Source organism: Pieris brassicae, chromosome 8, assembly GCF_905147105.1.
Source record: "Pieris brassicae chromosome 8, ilPieBrab1.1, whole genome shotgun sequence".
Taxonomy (NCBI): Eukaryota; Metazoa; Arthropoda; class Insecta; order Lepidoptera; family Pieridae; genus Pieris; species Pieris brassicae.
In genome coordinates, this window is record NC_059672.1 from 20,841,686 (window position 1) to 20,862,550 (window position 20,865).

The 20,865-nt window shown below is 32.3% G+C and overlaps 1 protein-coding gene across 1 annotated transcript in view; it reads left to right on the forward strand.

Moving 5' to 3' along the window:
- The window catches only part of LOC123713354, a 34,303-nt gene extending 15,959 nt beyond the window's left edge, over positions 1-18,344 (forward strand). The window contains exons 2-8 of the mRNA XM_045666966.1: positions 11,918-12,806; positions 12,984-13,087; positions 13,169-13,355; positions 13,648-13,707; positions 16,503-16,692; positions 17,454-17,634; positions 17,739-18,344. Coding sequence (XP_045522922.1) covers positions 11,978-12,806; positions 12,984-13,087; positions 13,169-13,355; positions 13,648-13,707; positions 16,503-16,692; positions 17,454-17,634; positions 17,739-17,780 — 1,593 coding nt within the window. The 5' untranslated portion in view covers positions 11,918-11,977 and the 3' untranslated portion in view covers positions 17,781-18,344. The remainder of the gene's footprint in view (positions 1-11,917; positions 12,807-12,983; positions 13,088-13,168; positions 13,356-13,647; positions 13,708-16,502; positions 16,693-17,453; positions 17,635-17,738) is intronic.
- The last annotated feature ends 2,521 nt before the right edge of the window (positions 18,345-20,865 follow it).

A 20,865-nucleotide genomic window follows, 5' to 3' on the forward strand; every position in this document is an offset into this window, starting at 1 on the left:
TGCTCAAGTGGTCGGAAAAGTACAACGTGGTCATCGTCCTGCGTCAGTGATGGTTTGGTGGGGCGTATCTTATCAAGGAGTCGAAAATTAAATTTTGTGAAAAAGGAGTGAAAACTTTAGCCAAAGTGTATCAAGATACAGTCTTGGATCATGTTGTGAAACCTATCAGCTTTCACTTTTTGAAAATATACCGAGGGCTTTCCAGCAGGATTCTGCACCTGGTCACAAGGCACAAACTACCCAAGCCTGGCTTTAAACCAAAGTTCCAGACTTCATAAGAGCTAAAGACTGGCTCTCATCTAGTCCAGACCTCAACCCTTTAGACTTCAAATTATGGTAATTTTTTAGACAAAATGGCCTGTTCCAAACGAAACGCTGACATTGAGTCTCATAAAAAACCGTTGGAGAAAGTAGTGGCGAAGTTTCCCTTGGAAACATTGTTTAAATCCATAGATTCGTGGCCAAACAGATTAAAGGCCTGTAGGCCAAAGGTGGCCATTTCGAAAAGAATATTGTTTTTATTTTATTTTAAATTTAAATAATATTACATTCCTTTATTTAAAATAATGCATTTTCATTAGTATCAGAACTTAAACTCCAGTAATACTTGCTATAGGAAAGTAGCCATTGAAGATACGATACTAGATCAAGTAGTTACGCAGTCTCTATAGTTATAAAAGCTGTAACAGTATTTTAAACGTCCATCCGAAATTTAAACTCGGTAACTATAGTCGATCAGGCTAATTTGCTTAACTGTGACAGGAATATATTTCCTACATTTTTTTTATTATCTAATGTACTTTTAACAACTCAAGTTTGTTTACCCACAAGTTATTTATGACAAACAACCCCAGAGACCTTCGTCATCACGTTAAACCTTTAAAATTATAATGCCTGTTATGACGTCTATTAATAACTCGCTTTAATAACGCCTGGACAGAAAGTTTTGTACGATGTTCCACTTATGCTATATATATACTTTCTAACGACAATAAAGTACTATAATATTTATATATGTATTCTATTGAGATTTAGATTCGTATAAGTATCAAGTCTTTTCCAACAGAAATAGGAACCAGTTAACCTTTCTAGGTTAACCAATTATCCTTATACTTAAACCTGTGTGCATGTGTGTAGTAGAAGTGTACAGATGTATGAACTTTTTCACGTTTCCTTCACTGTGTTACATTGTGACGGGTGGCCAGGAAGTGCTGAAGTGAAGAGAGAGCCTTCCCATTGCAATCATCCTTCAAATTTAGTATCGTGACCTATACCCGTCGTTTTCGTGGGTGCAATTGTATTGTATCATTACAAAAATAATAACATTAATAGTTCAGGAGTTTAGCAATAACTAATAAATGATGGGCATTTATTGATTGTTGTGACTAAGTAAGCAAGATAGATATATCAAGTGGGAATATGTGGTATCTGCTTACTTCTTTAGAAACAGCGGTGAAAATATGAATTGTCTGTCTCTAATGTATAAATATGCATAACACCGAGTTAAACAATTATTTTAATTAATGTAAAACGATAATATTGCACAAAATTATTCGATAATAAAATTAGCAAATCGAACTAATGGTATTATAGTTTGTATTTGGTACTCTTTTACATAAGCAGATTACATTCAATTGTTTCCACTAAACATTTTTCAAAGTTTACGTTGTAAACAGAAAAAAAAGTTAGTTTGACCTATTTTTTAATAAAGAAAAGCCTACTATCGAAGAAAGATCGTTCATTAAGCTACGGCGTAGCAATCAGCCTTTCAGATTTTTCCCTCATTCGATACATAATTTGTTAGCGTTATTATACAAATATCTATAATTGGTACTAAAAAATCAATAATCTAAAATTAGATGGCGGTCGCGTGTTCCCAACTACTAATCGTTACTTATACTCGCTCAATAAATCTTCACCCTCAATGGACGCTATTAACCCAAAAAACAATTGTGGTTTTTAAATATTGAAAAAAAGAGATTTTATATTACATTTATTACTTGTGGAATTAGTAAAATTATTGTATGTTTTATTATGAAATATAAGATACAGGTATCACTTATTCCACGTCATTTTATTTGTCTCGGTATTCATCGGCAAGGAACACAGACAAGAAAAAGCCGGCGTAAAAAAAACTCGGTCCTCTTTTAAAACATCAAATCATTATACAAAATGACAATGACCAACACAGATAGAAGAAACCAGATATGAGGGAGATACGGTCCGCTATTTATTTGTATTAAATTGACCGACCTTGCAGTCCAGTTTCCGGGAGCGGCATCTGTCAACAAGCATGATATTTGAGGGAATTAAACGACCTATCAACAACGTGGTGCGTGGTCAAATCCTCCTATGTTCAGATTACCACAACTCAAAGACGAGTTGATTCTTATACTAATACATATTATTTTCTTGTCTTATCTGTATTTAATTGTTTGGAACACAATAGCATTTTTATGTTTATCGAATTATGTCAAAGTATTATTCAATAAATTCAAAAGTCTCTGTTACGTCGAATCCTATAATTTTTATAAATACAAACATTTAAGATACACAAAACAATAAGAATAATTGAATCTATCCCGTTTGAAATCAACAATTCCATCGTTTTACGAAATAGAGGCGAGTTAATTTGATATAGGGACACTCAGAGGCAAATTGGGAAGACAGGCGTTGTACGACAGAAATGAAAATTGGAATTTCAAAGTGCATGACGACTTTGATGTGAAACAAATTACCAGTTTACTATTTAGTATTTAGTTAACGTTATTAGGTCGCTTCAAAATAAACTAATAAAAAATATGAGAAATAACAATAATAATGTATTCCAACGTGTAGTCTCTTTCGTTTCAAAGTCAAAGTCAAAAATCATTTATTCATATATGTAACACAATGTACACTTATGAACGTCAATAAAAATTGCTTCATTAAATGCTTCTAATTTTACATTTACTGCCAGTTCTCAAATCAAGGGCGTAGAACGGAAGAGAAGAACTGGCAATAAACTCTCCGCCACTCTTTTTAATCCCAAGTTTTTTTTGTATTTCACAACGTTTGTTAGGACCTGCAACCATTACACCATGTTCCACATGACATCAGCAGGAGGCATGGTGAAATAGGAGCACGCACTTACATTCTCGTAGGAACAACACAAATACATAGTCAAAAATAACTAACATCACCTCATACACGAATTCAAGTCCGACCAGTCACCACCAGGCACCCGTTCACGAGTATGACGCATGGCCAGCTATCGGCCCCCTCGCCATATTTTAGGGAGAGAGATAACCCGACGCATGGACGCCGCCATGTTTATGAATGAGATCTTTTTTGTAGCTTCTTCTCCACCCATGGCGTTTTTCACTGGAGAGGTCCCGAGGTTCCTATTCCTGAATAAAAAAAACACTAAACCGGAAACCCGTCATAAATATTATTAGCATCTTCGCAGGGTTTTTGTCGCCAAACTTTTGAAGTAAGAAGAGGGTACATTGTAATCATTAAAATATATATTTATGCCTTAGCGAGTAGCAAAATATATAATAGTATCCTATTGTCTTGTAAAGAAATGCTTCCAATAATTTGTAATATCTATAACATTTAAGTGCGATCGTTATCTTGTTGTAACGAATTCAACGCCAAGATATAAAACCTTTATGCTTGTCTCGTATAATTTACGAGTATATTCATAGTGTATACAATGAGTTTTATTTCCTCTTGTGTATGCCTCATAACATTCTAAACCATACAATTTTTAATTATTTTAGAGATTCGATTTCGAAAAAAAATTATATAGAAAATATCCTGATTAGATTTCAGAATATTACAAGTGTATTCAATATAAAATAATTCGCTAGTCCAACTGTTAAAAAATGTTCTTAGATTGCGTAGGCGCTGCTTGATGACGGTGCTTATAATTATATGATTATACATCTTACTCTAAATAGATAAGTATAAAAAAGTCACCTCGATCTAAGCTTATAAGTTGACTGAACATAATGTTAATACATCAAGTGTTAAATATATCACGAACACAAACTGGATTACAAGAATTTGTAAGCTAAACGTGAATGGGGAAATAAAGAATGCCGAAAGCAATGGCAGATCTTCAGGTCAATCGTAAATAGATTTGTTGGCAAAAACGAAAGTGTATATTTAACCAGCTCCGGAGACAAACAATTACTCTTGAAATACAAGACCTTAAACTTAATTACAAAGCCTATCTATCGTTGAACGATAGTAAGATAATGAAACCGACCTCAATCTCACTCATTTTCTAAATTAAATGACGGCAGGGGACTGACGACCCAATTTCACTAAAACATTTTTAATAAGAATTATTATCACCCCCAAGTGGTTTCCTATAACAAGTTTATATTGTCTTGATATTTACCAATTTTCTAAAATGTACTTTAATTAACCCGGCGTTAGACGTGTGGTTATGTATTCGATACACAATATTGAGTTTGATTGTTCTAAATTTGGCTTTTTCTATAAATATGCAATTATTGATTTAACCACTTGCTGTGTTGGAGGTTATTATTATATATTTCTTTTTATATTTTGATTTGTTATACTTACAAAACCGCAATGTTGTATACATGTACTGGTGTATAGAGCAGGTAGGAGTAAGCTACTAAGCTAACTTCTAACGCACTAGAACGTTTCGAGCGGAGAGAATAATCGAGAAGAACGTTCATAGTAATTTATTTGTTGACGTGGTAACGTGTGGAAGAACGCCTGAGCCGAGCGTAGCATGAATCATTGTCGCGTTCCGCCTGAGCCGAGCGTGCAAGCGAGAGCGCGGAACAAGCGATAGAGAGGTACTTTTTTTTCTCTTCCACACAATCCGAGAGCAGCGGCAGCGCACAACCTTTACGTGAACTGTGTTGTCAACACAGTGAATAACGTGAAGTGAAAAGTTAAAGTGATTTCATGTCTCATACAACAACAATTGCAGAAAAAAAGGAAAATAATCTTTGCATTTTAAGTATTTCATTAGCGATTAGTCTCAAATTTGTTCTTTTATTATTAAATAATAGGTATATATTAGAATAAACAAGTCTCAATTTATCGAAAATATTGTAATTTTGAAAACTTCTTATTCATCTTATACAAAATATTGATAATAATTCAATGCAATTCATAAAAGTATGTAATTTTCCATCAATGTTTTCTTATGACATTATCACATCAAATTATCTTACGTAAACCGAATTAGCAACCTTTTTTTTATATATATTATATTAAAATATGTAATCATGGTACAAATTAAACCATTGTTATGTAACTCTTATCTGTGCTTAAGTAGAGTTGAAATATCTGGATAATTTCAAGCTTTTGAATGCACCAAATAAATAAATGGAATCCTGATAAGCTACCTGGAATGCATATATTAAAACAGGTTTGACATTACGTTATTATTCGAGTTGAAATAGCTCAATGTAACACGAAATACGTGGAATAATTTCGCCTAATAAAGTTAGGCGAAATTATTCCACGTATATTAGGTTAGATAGGTAATTTGCGATTCAACCCTTTTGCTACGACGCAGTTCCGTGTATCAACAAAATTAGACTTATTTACGATTAACTTGGAACGCAGCTGGGCAGTTAATTTAACGAATAGGTTGTTATTTCGATCTACGTACCTAGAATATAACTAATAACGGAGAAAGGACTGTGTCTTTTATCTGGTATCTATACTCATTATACACTGTAAACGATGAAACGTATAAATTGTCCATTGAGGTGTGTTTTACAATATATATAATTTATAAATATATTAGTAAAGAAAATGGCAATAATAAAAACGTTGTATATATAATCTTGATAATTCTAAGGGATATAATTTCAGGTATGTATTAATTGGAATTAAACACATAGGATTTAACATATTATATTTTTTCAAGGCAATTTTTGTCGCGCACCACCGCTATGTGGAACCAGCTGCCCACTGAAGTATTTTCGTACCAATTCGACTTAGGGTCCTTCAAGAAAAGAGCGTACAAATTCTTAAAAGGCCGGCAACGCACTCGCGAGCTCTCTGACATTGAGAGTGTCCATGGTCGGCGGTATCACTTAACATCAGGTGAGCCTCCTGCCCGTTTGCCCCCTATTTTATAAAAAAAAAATATAAATAAGTATTGAAAAGTACAATGTACTACAAGTCCACGGAACTTCATTCAACAGCGTGTTAATGTTAATATTTATATCTCTACAACACATTGGTGTTATTAGCTACACGATATAATTTCCAATTATAACATATTTGTTATACATGAAAAATGGGAACCTACACAGGTGTCTTATACACAACGTTTTAAGCCGTTATGTCGTTTAAGGATTATAATATATTTAAAAATATAATTGTCGTCTATTAACTTTGTTAGACATAATTTTTCTGCAATCTGTCATGCCGCGTTATACACACTAATTAGTAAAAATATTAAATCATTAAGTTACATATAAAGTGACCCAGCTCGCCGAGTCTAGACATCTCAATTACATGTACAATCTGATCGAATCTGAATTGAATATAATATCGTTAGTGCCTTCTTAAGTAAGCAATCTCCACATTTAAAAATGATATAATATTAACGTAAGTTAGTAATAAACAGTGTCATAATTCATATTCTTGTTTCTGAATATCTTAAGGTTATTAAAAACGTTGACCATTGATCCTCCCCATTTTAAGTATTTTGCTTGATGTAAATCTTTGCAGTTTTAATACGATACCTTCCTGGGTCTAAATGCATCAGTTTCATTGGTAGCCGGGTTATGGACCGACCTCAGGATTGAGACTCGGACATCTATGGCTAGTTCAACAGTGACATTTTTATGATAACTGGCAATTAATTACCTGGGTTTCATGCAGAATCTTGACTCACCCTACTAGTCAAACCTACATTCATTTATTTTAAACCAGTGAATATTGTTTCACGAGTATATACACAACAAATATACATTGCGTCTATTTTTACGCTTCAGTATTCATGTTACAGAAAAGGAAAATTCTCGTTATAAAAACTGAAAATATTCCTACGTTGTCGCAGTATTTTTCGCAATAAAACAAGTTGCCGTAGTTTATCGACAGCGGAGACTAATTGACGTGCGCGATAGAATTTTTAATGGCCACCCCTAGATTCATTCCAGTGTTTACTAGTTATCCGTTTCCTCTGCATTTAGTTGTTCCAAATTTGAATGGTGACGCGTCGTGTTATTTTCATTAGCTTTTTAGAATTATAAAACTGTCTACATCACGTGTTTCAAAGCCTCCAATGATCACGCTTTGACTGTCAGCTGCACGCTGTAAAGGTAATAAAACTGTATTTTTCAACTGCTAATTCATCCTATAAAATTGAGTTCTTTAATTAAACTATATCTATATAATTAAAATTATATATATAATGTTGTACGCGAAATTAACACTTCCTCGTTGAAAGAAAAGATTACGAAGAAATCGGCCGTCTTAAACCCAAAAATCTAATTGATATGTTAGGGCCAAAAAGTACGTGTATCATTTATTAACAATATATAAGAGAAAAGAGTTACTACCAGACTTCATACCAAGTTAAGTAACAAAGAATAAGGTAATAAATTTGGTGTTGTTCACATTAATAAATTTCCAGTTATTGTTTGAACCTAATAAAATATATATAAAAGGTAATATTAATTTACCTGCAAAAGTAATATCAATTAGGCTTCCTTCGAATTTAAGATAAAACTTCTCGCAGAAACTTTGGCATCTCTCATAAAGTTTAACTGATTTTGTTTTATAATTTAATTTTACATGGATTATGAAATAAGAAAACTTTTTTATTAAAGGAAGAAACTTACCATCCCACTTATTGAATCCGTTTAAGACATAAATATCTGCTTCACTCGTTTTTGAAAGCATTACACTTGTTTGTTTCTATGGGATCTTTTAACTTTCAAATAATCTCGTTATATGATCAAGTAGAATGAATTTTGTGTTGTTTTTTGTTAATCACACTGTGTGTATAAGTACACTGTATCGTCCTGGAATCCTACATGTAATATAAACAAATGATGATAGCCATTTAGTGTAAGCCATCTTGATGGACGAAACATGAAAACGCTTTCCAAAATCCTTTAAAAACCATTCGTATTCACTTCTTTTCTTTGAAAAGTAATTGGGTCGTATAACGCTTTAGCCGAAGCTTATGCCTATCCTCAAATTCAATGAAAATATTTCATTAACTGAGTATTCTCCTGCTTTTCTGTTACGTCTAACTTCCTTTAATTTGAATGATAATCAAGGAAAACACAAAATATTTCTTTTTAAATTTTATTTAACAAAGGGCCAATGTGCCTGTCACCTGATGTTTTATGACACACTACACAGGCACTCACATTGACACTCGCAATTGCGTGTCGGCCTTTTAAGAATTGGTACGCTCTTTTCTTAAAGGACCCTAAGTCAAACTTGTTTGGACTTACATCGTTTTGCAGGTTCCACATAGTGTAGGTGCGTGGCGAAAACTGCCATAAAAATACTCAGTTGTGAAACGAACATGATTAAATCGTTCACTATATACCATGAAATAAAATCTAAAATACCACATTAATAACCAGTAATCTGAGTAAATACAAATTTTAATATGTTTGATAAAAATTCAAATTAGATCGCAGATATACAAGAAGGTTATTTAGATCCAAGAGCCGTTGAATTCTTGGAAATGGTTTGCTGAATACTTCTAAAGTCCTGGGACTGATACCTGAAGTTAATCAATCACATATATGATTGACGAAGACCTGTACATATATAGGATATACCCATATATACCCACTCTTAGCCAAAGGTATTTACTAAACCGTATGTAATTTTTTTTAAATCTCTTATATAATTTTTATATATTATATATTCAAAACTGTTTTTAAATAACTATCATATACTCTTTAATTGCTAATGAAGCGAAATATTTAACTAAAATTAAGTTACCTAATAGGTACGATCTTGAAGAGCGTGACTCGACACACTAAATTCTCCATAAATACGATTTTGTACTTTAATACTCAGTATTAAAAGTAAAAAATCTATTGCCTCGAACGAGAAATTATGAAGAGAGTGATTACAGCATAATTTTATTAATTATATTCTTGATTTCGTAAGCGAAGTAGGAGTAATCATTTAGAAACTCCATTTATTATTAAAGTAAAGCTTTTTAAAGCTCAAAATCTTCTCTTAAACGTTCTAAAACTTAAATAATTTATTTCATTAATGTATTGGCAAAATCTATTCAATAAATGAGAACAGCAGAAATTATTGTACACTCATCATGTATTTGCATATCAACATAGCATTTCAGTTTTTTGGTTGATAATATAAGTGGTCGAAAAAAAAATGTAAAAACTTAAGCACCACAGCGAAGCGCAATGAGATTTTCAAATTCAGCTGTGGACGAAATCATATCGAGTGATTTTACAATAACATCACTATCTTTTGAAATAATTCAAGCAATATTTTTTCTTCTCCAATAACTTTATACTACTAAATATAAGACAAAAACTTCGATAGTCAATCAATACGCATATTGCTAGTATAATCTTATAACTAAACAATTTTCTATATATTCTTAATAGGTTGGAGTCGCGACACGACAGACGCATACATATTTTTTGACAAATAAGTTACTTTACAGTATCTTATGTAATTCTCATGTAAGCAATTTAATAAAACGTTGTTCTATTATGTAATCCCAATTGTTGAGCTTAAAAACTTAAGCTTTCTAAATCAATGAGCATGATGTAAATTAACCAAAGTGAAATACTAAACAGGACTGGAATATTAACTTGCTGAAATTAGACCACAACGCTACACCACAACTTAGCTCGTAAAGCCCAATATTGCTGGCTTTAGTGTTTTAAGTAGAGCATTCAAACTCTCTAATTTTAAACTGATTCTATACTATTACAAAGATGTGAAGGTTTCTCATATTGGTTTAATTTATAGTTAACAAGTAATATATATAGTTATAGTGGATTTAGTAGATATATATATAGTGGGTATAGATGGTATATAGTTTATAGTGAAAAAAACTATCCGTTTACACGCAAAGTCGAGAAGGCAGATCGTTAATAAAGTGCTTAATTAAACTATAACAATCATATTTCCATTGAATTTGACATGCAGACAAACAAGACAGATTAAGACTTAAGATTGAGTGTTATCAAAAATGTATAATTGAATGTAATTTTACATAAATAAAGAGATAGGAGATCCAATGTATCCGACAAAATCGGACATAGATAAAAAATGCGATCATCAATTGTGCAAGAGGCTTCGATTTAGGGATTTCATTAAAGTTATTTACATAACAATTTCTCTTGAAAGAAAACCTTAAGCGATTCAATTTAGCGAAAGCCGTGAAAAATGAGTCGCGACACGGCCAACGTAGATTTATTGCTTGATATTAAATTAAGTAACTGTTTTTTGTCCCGTGGGATTAATTATACTCCTTTCTTTCATAATTATTCTTTTGTACTCTAACTTCAAAAAACTGAAATATTACATGTAAAACTTTCTTATTTGCTCCCGTATGCTGTTCATTAATTTGATAGATATGTCTCTGGTGAAACAACTGTGTGGAAAACAAAACTTTAGTCCGCTATGTCCCAAGAATGTAATAAAGTATATCAGGACAATATAAATGTTCAATATCATAGAGGAGTAACGTTCTTGCTATAGAAAATATACTTTGTACATATTATTGTGAGAGATCTAATACTATGATATTAAAAAAAATCAGTGGCTGTAGGTTAGATTTCTGTATGCGTTTCATAACAATCAGTCTCCTGTGCCTGACACACGCCATCGTCTTTTTTGTACTAAGGCAAGCCGGTTTCCTCATGATGTATTCCTTCGAGCGAATTCTAAATGGAACGGCACAGCCAGGTAACGAATTTACGACTTCAGCGATGAGAGTCGCACGCAGAAGCCACTAGGCTAACACTAAAATATATATACTAAACATAATACTTGCATGCATTTACTTCGATATAATATATATGAAATGCCAAGAAATTGGATCATATAATTTTCGCCATGTCGTAGCCTAATTATTTAAGTTTGTGAGGGCAGTAGCAAAACTATTAAAGTTTCAAAGAGGGTCCGTTGTGCAGAAGAATAGTGCCCAAACTTTATCGTATTTGATAATTGACGAAGTTTAATAGACTAAATTGACACAACCAATAATGTCAGGAGTTTAAATTACATATAAATATGTAATATTATATATAATATTAATACATTTACATTACATACAATAAACTCCAACGATTTCGATAATCGTGACTTGACGTATATTATCCAAGCGTTAAAGCTTTGTATACAGCTACTAGGATAGTATATTTCATAGATTGAGTGAATTTGTTAAATGATTATCTTTCAATATTGTTTCCTGGTTCTAATTTAAAGATAAAAGTTCATTATAATTCCGGTCACGTTTTGCATTATGATAAAAACAAGTTGGGATTAAAGTCTAAAACATGATTGCCGCATTTAGGAACATCTTGGACGCAAATTAAGTGATTACTTCGGAGCCATTCAAACATAATTTAGATATTGGGACGCTTCGCTCAAAGTTTAAATCGAGGTCTCAGACAGCTTTACTATGTTACCAACTCTTGAATTGAATATGAAATATATTTGAGCTTTATTTTCTACTTGTTATGACCGTATTTATGAAGGAAAGAAAGTTTTATTAAGAAGTAGGTTCTATACTAATCTGTCGTTTTATAAATTGTATTTAATTATGAGAATTAATGACCTTTTTTGTTAAACATTAAAAAAATAATATTTAGTATATTATGTCCGATTTAAACTTACGTTTATTAATCAAATTGTCCACTTTCTATTTTGGTTGTTTTCAAAATTATTCTTTTATTTCTTGTTACAGATGTTTGTAAAGCTGAAAGGATCAAATAAATAATGCATCGTTAATCGTAAGTAATTAACAATGCTACACAGAACATCTTCGTCTCGGCGCCGGAGGGCATCAAGAAGTGCGGCAACATCGCCTCAGACTAGATCTCCGAGACCTTCTGCACAAACATCGAGACGCGCCTCATTAGCAACTACAGAAACTGACGATGAACTAGAACCTCCACCACAACGCAGCCCAAGGGCAAGTCTTGCTCCAGATGCAGCTCTAGACTATCAAAGGAGTCCTCGTCATTCCCTCGTACCAGAGACACGGTCAGCTAGAAACTCTATCACTCCAGAAACAACACTTGTAAGAAACACACTCACTCCCTCAAGGAACAATCTTGGTGTCGAACAGGCCTACGGATCTCGCCTGAGCTTAAATCCACAAGACTTTAATCGCTCACCACGTAACAGTCTCATCCCAGACGCATCAGCAAGAACACCACGACGAAGTTTAATCCCAGAAGGAACTTCATGGAACCAACCTAGAAACTCTTTAGTGCCAGACGTCGGTAGAAGTCCCAGACATTCGGTTGCAAACATACAAATTGACCCCGCAAGAAACCAAAAGAACCTGGGTCCAAGTCCTCGAACAAGTCCTCGTGGCAGTATAGCACCAGATGCGTTAAGAAAAGACTTTGCCGAATTAAATAGGGCTCCTAGAGGTTCATTGATACCCGAATCGCAAAGGAGCCCAAGAGGCAGTATTGCTGCACCTTCTGAAAGAAGCGGCCGAGGCAGTTTAGTCACTGGAGATATAGACGCTTCAAGATTAAGCCCCAGGGGAAGTTTGACATTAACTTTTCAAGAACCATTAGTTTCGAGGGAAAGGAGAGCAAGTGATGAAAGCCAAACAGCTGGTAAGTATTGAGTTTCTAATTATAACATTCTTTTATATACTCAGTACTACGAGATTAACATTATAATATCAAAAAACAAGAACAAATTGACCGACTTGCACCTCCACACGTTTGTAGAATGACGAACGAACATTAATTAATTAATGAGACATCGTATTAATATGATTTACTTCTAAGGAGGCAGAGGTCGTGTCTCCCCGTATCGGTCGTCTTTGGGAGGTCGTCAAGGTACCGGTCTATCAGATACAGGATCGCGGAGAGCGTCCAGTTCTGTCAGCCAAGTGAGATTTATTTGTTTTATTATATTAATATGGTTTAAGTAATAATAACATACAGTCTATTTATAATCTAAATTAATGCAGGTGTCAGGTGATGAGCAACGAAGGCTGTGCGGGGAACAGACCAAATATAACGATCGCACGGGTCTGGGTTTGGGCGTGGGTTTGACTACTTATGGTTCAGTTGCCTATCAGCTAAAAGATGCGAACATGGAAGCAACGGGCACGATAGATTTTGTTTGCCGAGCTGCTAAAATTATGAATAGAACTAGTGAGTATTTTAGTCACAGATTGTGTTAAGATATTAAGTGGTCACGGTGACGACACGCACGCTGTCAAGCACGCGAAACGTCGGAAAAATTTTAATTTAAAATTATGTAATTAATTATAAGTTTATAATACATAGCTTCAATCCGTTTAAAAAGCGTTTTCTTAATGTGTAAAAGCTATGTTACAATAATATGTTAAGATATTTTTTTAATATAAATAGACAAAACGAACTCAAAATTAAATTATTTACACATTTCTTAAGGAATCAAGTAAATATGTGATGTTTCTTTCAGTTGTGATGACAGTATTTTTAGCTGTCCTGTCAACTCTCCCAGTTATTATGATGATTATGGGTAAGTGAAAAGTATACTGGTCCATTTTTTTGGTCAATAACGTTAACTACTATATGACGATTCTACCCTAGACGCTGGCTTGTAATCATTTTTTTACTTTTATATATTGGAACTGGAACAGAAACTGCAAACTGTTTAAATACCAATAATTTTAAGATCTTTACTTTTTTATTATTAATTACTTAATATGTCATGTCATTATGATAGTATATATTATGTGATATAATTAACCGACATAAAGTAATCTAGCTCACATGAATTAATATAACAAAAAACAATAACTAACCTTAAAATATAATAACAAATATATATTATTAAATTATTAGGCAAGGATCCGAAGATACTGGAATTCTTTGTCTCAGGTCTCAATCGTCAGCTCTTCAATCGCCTGTGGTGCCGACTAACCTTTTTACTATTTCCTTAAAAGGCCGTATAGCTCTATGAACCCCCGAACAAAGGGTCTCGACACCGAATGGAACAAAATCATATTCTGAGCCTGTGAGGCTCTAGAAAGGTTCCTGTAGTAGACGAAGGGTACGCGTGAAGCCAATAGCCGGCATCATGCGTAACCACGGCTAAAAGCCTAGAACACACCGAACCTGTACTACAACTCAAAAAATTGTCATAAGTCAATTTGCCATTTATGTCGTCCCAGCTCCTCTGTAAATTAGAAAATAGAAAATTTTGACATGGGCATGCATTTAAGAAAGCGTTTTAGATTAGATTAATGCGAGGTAGACAAGTTATAATTATACACAAAGTTTTAACGGTATCCTACACCCTAGTTTAGTAGTAGTAGTAGTAGTAGGTTAGTTTATAGGGTATCTATATATATATTTGCATCCAGCAAATAGATATATAGATAGGATAAGGATAGGATACGGTGTGGCTTCGATGAAAGGGTTCTTAAAAGCAATGTTAATTGTCAATTGAATGCATAGGTTTCAAGTTACGTTTCTGAGCAATTCTGTTAAATTAAATTAAAAATTGCCTTTAATCTATTCAAAAAACTACGATATTTTCAATTTATTCACGTGTAAAAGTTAAATCATGTATAGGACATATAAAACAGGACATTGATTGAATAGAACATAACATAAATTCCGAACACCCAGAAGCGGTGTGAGGTATTTCATGAATATTCAGCTCGCATTCGAATTAATATCTACCTGACAATCTATTGTCTACACTCAATCCATATTTTGTTAGTTGAATATATTATATGTACTTGTATGATTATTAGAAAAGCAAAATACTATCCGATATAAGAAGAATCAAACTATTATTAGAAGGAAACTGAATTATTTATTTATATATTCATACTTTAGTTAGAGAAGTATAAATAAACATTCATAATATATATATCTTGTTATCACAATAATAAATAATCTAAACATTGACTATGATCGTGATGGATGTAATATGTAACTACTATGTCAAATTCTATCTTTTAATTGTGTATTTCAAATTTGCACGTTATTACGTGTGGCAGAATATGCGAAGTTTTGATTGTAAATATTGGTAATGAACGAGAAAAACATCGCATTTAACGATAATCGAGAAAAATAGAAATCTCTTTTCCCGAATTGTTTGGAGAGATACATAAATGTGGTAAAACCTTTTTTAATTTAAATTTTAATTACAAATTCCCAAACAACTACACAATAGTATTCCTAATATAATTATTTTCAAAAAGTATAGAAAATTAAACTTCAAGTCTGAAATGTCAACGATAATTTAATCGCGTAGAACGCAATCCTTACAATGTTGGACGATTAATAATTCACAAGCTCTCAGCCTAACGAAACTCGAACAAAATACACAATTCGTTTTAGAATAATATCATTACGACTTACGGATGCGTAAATCACATTTCAAAATTGGATATTTTTCAGAATATACGGATAAAGAGTGAATACATATTGACAATAATGTTTTAGAAAATCATAATCAATATTCTCTATTCATGTATTATTTTGTAAAATAGCGTAATGTAACGTTATGATTTCACATTGCCTAATATTCGAATTCGCTGTTTCAAACAAACTTGAAACGTATTTACGTTTTAAATGTACGCCAATCTTTCAACAATTTGTACGTTATTCAATTAAGAGAATCGCCTTATTGCGTTAACAATCAACTCGCTTATAAAATTAAGCATATTTAAAAAGTTTGCACGTTTAATATAAGTGCAAAGTAATCAGAAAGCACTTACATTTATTTAATGCTATATCTACAGTATATGTTATAAGCTTTCTTTCCTAAAATATATGACAATAATGGTAAATATAAATGTTAAAATAAATTCAATAAAAATACTTGTGGTTTTTGCTGATTGTTAAGCAAAAACAAAAAATTTCCAGAAAACACAGCGGATTATTCTTTAAAATTGACCAACGCGCTACCGAATATATTTCGCTCTGGATTAGTACTTACTAGTCACGCGCTTAACGAAGAATTCGAATAAGAGGTACCTTAACTCCTTGGTTGATTTTTGCAGACGGATTTGGACAATTCTGCTGATTTTAAACATTGGTAATGATAAGGAACTACAACGTTAATGTCCTGTAAGAGGTTACTGTTCTGTATTTAACCATTTAGCCGTTTGTATAAGAATATAACACCGGCTAAACATCTCCGATCATACAATAACATCATATTCAATTTTCTAGAGAGATTTCCGATCATGTCTACGCATTCTGCATAATACCGTAATGGCTACAAGCCAGCGTTTCTTCTTATTGTTGGAATTTATATTCATATTTTCAGCTTTTTCAATCCTATCTTGTGTTAAGGCGTTCAATATATCCGCGACTGTCCGGCGGAGCCTCGTCTACCTGTCTACATGGTGGTGGGAGGTGCAGCAGGAGGTGTGGGCATTTGTTGGTTATTGTGGGCACAGTTGGCTAGCCGCAACTCTAATTCTTCAGCATCGGTGCCTGAGACAATACTGGCCTATTCACTCACTGCATTTCTTATCGGATGGTAATTAATGTTCATTAAGCTAGTATTAAAAACTTAAATGTACTAGTAGTTTGCGATTAGGATTATTCTAGGAGGAAATTTGTTACTACTCAATATAATACCAAAAAAAAAAAATAGTTTTTCAATTTCACTTGCAAATAAAGTCAAAGTTAAATCAATTATTTTAATAAGGCCTTTTATAAAGGCATTTTCAAATTCAAAATTACAGGTTAAAAAAAATAAAAAAATAACCCCTTCCAAAAGGTAGTTTCATATGAATGGACAAGAAACTTCAAGCTTAATCTTTTAAAATTGTTTTTACAATATTTTGTTTACATTGTGATAATATAAATAAGAAGAACAATAATTAGTTTCCATACCTATAGACTTGTAGATTTATCTACGAAAATTAATATAAATGCTTGGATATACAAAATCTCCAATTTTACCTTAATATAAAGTCTTGAAAGCTATAAGCGTATGTTATATGAACACAGTACACCCGCACTTGTCCTCGTTTTTTCGTCAAACGTTCTTGTGTCGCTAATTGGGACATTTCCCGAGAGGTCTTCACGAGTGGGGGAGTGCTATTGGACATTCTATTGTCAGCGATTTACATAGACATTGTTAATTCGTATATTTTCAAGATACCCGACTTGAAAACATTAGACGTAGAAACGTTATTTTTGTAAATGTAATATACGAACGTATATTTTCTTTACTAAGAGTATAGCATAGTCTATAGTATAGGCTTAAAAAAATTGAAACATATTTAATTGTAGGTTCGCATTTGGCAATTACTGGACCCTGGGTATCATGTGGCCAGACTACGCACCAAGCCTCTTTGATCCAAACAAGTGGTGCCACCGTACTCTCTACGTATTTGCTTTAACTCAACTTGGTGTCATGTGGGGCGTTCTGGCTTTGATGTCACTATTGCTATTAGCCCTTGTCGTCTGCCAGGTAAGTTAAAATAAAGAGATTCACTTTAGATAAGTTTTTTCTAACCATCATATGATCTTAAATCTTAGTACACATAATTGTCTAATCTTACTATATGTAAAAAGGTCTTCGGTTGTGGCTGGCTGGGGCCCCCTCGCTACAAGTAGCAACGGCGCAGCGTCGTGCTCGAGTTATGGCACCGAAACATCAACAACACCATGGACGTGGCTGGAGCGCTGCTGCCCTTCACTCAAGTCGTCCGCCCAGAGCTCACCATCCATGTCCAGGAAGTGCTTACTCAAGCAGACGGAGATAAACCGAAAATAGAGATCAATGAACCCGAGGACGATAGGAGTCCAAAGGGTCCAGCTTGATGGTTATTCGCCGTGCTTCCGAAGAAGCACGTTCATTTTGAGACTTCGGACATTATTTACTACTTCTGACTAGTAACATTTTGAGAACTTGAACTTCTCTTTAGTGTGTAAGTTTTTTGGTTTGGCAACCTAGAAAGAACTACTTTTCGCTCGTTTAGTATCAGAAATTCGTAAGAAAATTATGATACAAAATGTATGAGGATTCGATACGCGTTTCAGCAGTAGTTTTGTATGATGAATTTAAACACAGATAAATAATAAAGCAACAATAGTAAAGTGTTTTCAATAAATTGAAACAACTTGTCAGCTAACGTAAATAAACGAGACTTTAGTGATTCACGCAAAATTTCGATAAAATGGGAATGAATATTTAATTGGTCAAATTAATGATAATAAATTCTTAAAAACCGTGATGTTTCCGACATTAAAAATATATATCTTTAAAAAAAAACAACGAAACTTTAGTATATTATTATATAGTTTAATATAGCTTAAAGCAACTGTAAATATGAAATATTATTTTAAAAAATCATGATTATAAGTATTCATTTACATTTATGTAGTATCGATGCACTATTACCTACGTATATATTTTTGGTGTGTGTTTAAAAATCGGTGTTATATTTATTTATTATAAAACTTAGGTTCAAGGTGCAATAAATAAAATAATGAAAACGTATATCCACAGACTAAATAAAATAAATTAATTTTAAAGACACAGTTTCAAAAACTTTAATGACAATCTTGAATCTGTTTAATCGTCGAAAATGCATGGATCAGGCTTTAATAATGAATATTGTGGAGACCTTTGTATTTTTCATATGTTGTAAATGTTAGAAAATATATTTACGCTTTCAGATGCAAAAATTATTTACTATAAATGAATAATAGATATATGATGACAATTTTTAATATTGCAGTTTATATTAAGAAAATAATATCAAATTTCTTATTTATTTCTATTAATTCACGAAATCTCCGTAATTACTAAAGCATGTAAACCGTTAGTAAGCCAAATAAATCTATATACAATGAAACACAATATTTTTTATGTTCGTGTACCGTGAAATTTTATTATTTCAGATTACCTATTTACCAATTTTCCTGATAGAAAATCGATCGATAAGCAACATTGTAAAAACTAATATATATTAACTGGAGCGACGTTTGTTAAAGCGACCGAAGGAGTAGAACACAACACGTAATAACATTTCGCTATATACGTAAGCATTTACAACATATCACAATTAAATATATATTTTGCAAAATTCAACTGTTTAAACTTGACCAACAATTATTTTCCTGACATACTTTAAAAATGCACACAATTAAAAGATGTTCCTAACTGTACAACTATCCAATTATATATTCCAATAAAATTTATTTTTAAAAATCTTACACTATAATAAATCTATAGAGTCATATTAAGTTCTCAGATACGACTCTTTAATTCTTTACTGAGGCAGCTAACACAGTAGTCACCCCTGTCTAAGCCAATCATCGCCCAATACTGCTTATATAGATATCGAATTTCATTGCAAAAATAATTATCTTAAACCACTTTAGTTCAAAAGCTTTATACGTCCTTCAAATCGTCCTACACAGACCAATTTACCGAAAATGCTTATTGCTTAAGATACCCAGTACCAAATTGATCAATGAATTTATTTTGTACGGTGCTTTATTTCGTAAAAATAACATTTGTATATTAATGCAATGCGATTAGAATTGAAGCATAGATATAATAAGTGTCTATTAATAAATACTTTATATGATACTATATAGAATTGCCTACATGAATATACCAGGTATGAAATTGTATGCGCATTAGTGCTTTTGTTATTTTTCTTCTTTAAATTCTTTGTATGGGAGGAGCCTATAAATTATATGACTAATTGACCTTCATTATTGTATCAACTATTAGATAGGATAAGTGTAATATAATATGAACGCTTTTTTTCTACATGCGACTAACAGTTTCCTTTGTAAGTTTGTGTAAATGAAAAATAACATATTGTGCATAACATGCATGCATAACCTCAAACTTTTATTAAATATAATTTAATATCAAGTTTTCTATTACTCGATATAGTTATAACTAATGTCTTAGATAATATTCTATGTAAACTGTTTGTCATTGATAAAATGATTTATAAAAAAATACAATCATTCGGAGAGATGATACTTAAAATAATTAGAATGTAATTGAAGCACTATGTATGTATACCTAAATACATTGTAACCCTCGTACCCCACTAACGAGTAGACATATATACAGTAGACAGCTACGAGGCGTAGACATACGACAGTAGTCATATCAAATAATTTTAAAATTATTAGAATCGATTTGTAGTGTCAAAAATCTTTTACAAAAAGTATTACCAATTTATATATTTTGTATAAAATCTATAGATTCGTAGAATTGTATTGGTATAAAATAAACGAACTTGATTCGGGAACATAAAATACGTAGCACTTGGTAGTATTTTTATAGGTCAATATTGTACTATGTCGTAGAATATAATATTTATGCAACATATATGTAAATCGTCTGTAAATTAAACGGAATGAATTAAAATAATTATGCATCTGTGATTTGTTTTATTCACTGGGTATTATTCCTTGGTCACTGAACTTTTTGTAGTCCATTGATCGATAGATCCAAATTAGATTTTGTCTTTTAATTTCAGTCAAATAATTAATAATATAATTTTGGTCCACGTAAATCATTCTAAAACGCAACTCGATTTTTTTCCGTTTACTCTTTATTTTTAATACATTAGTTAACATAGTCACGATTATATTACTACGATACGATTATAATAGTATTATATTATACGAAATTCAAATGATTATTTATTTTTAAATGAGCACCGGA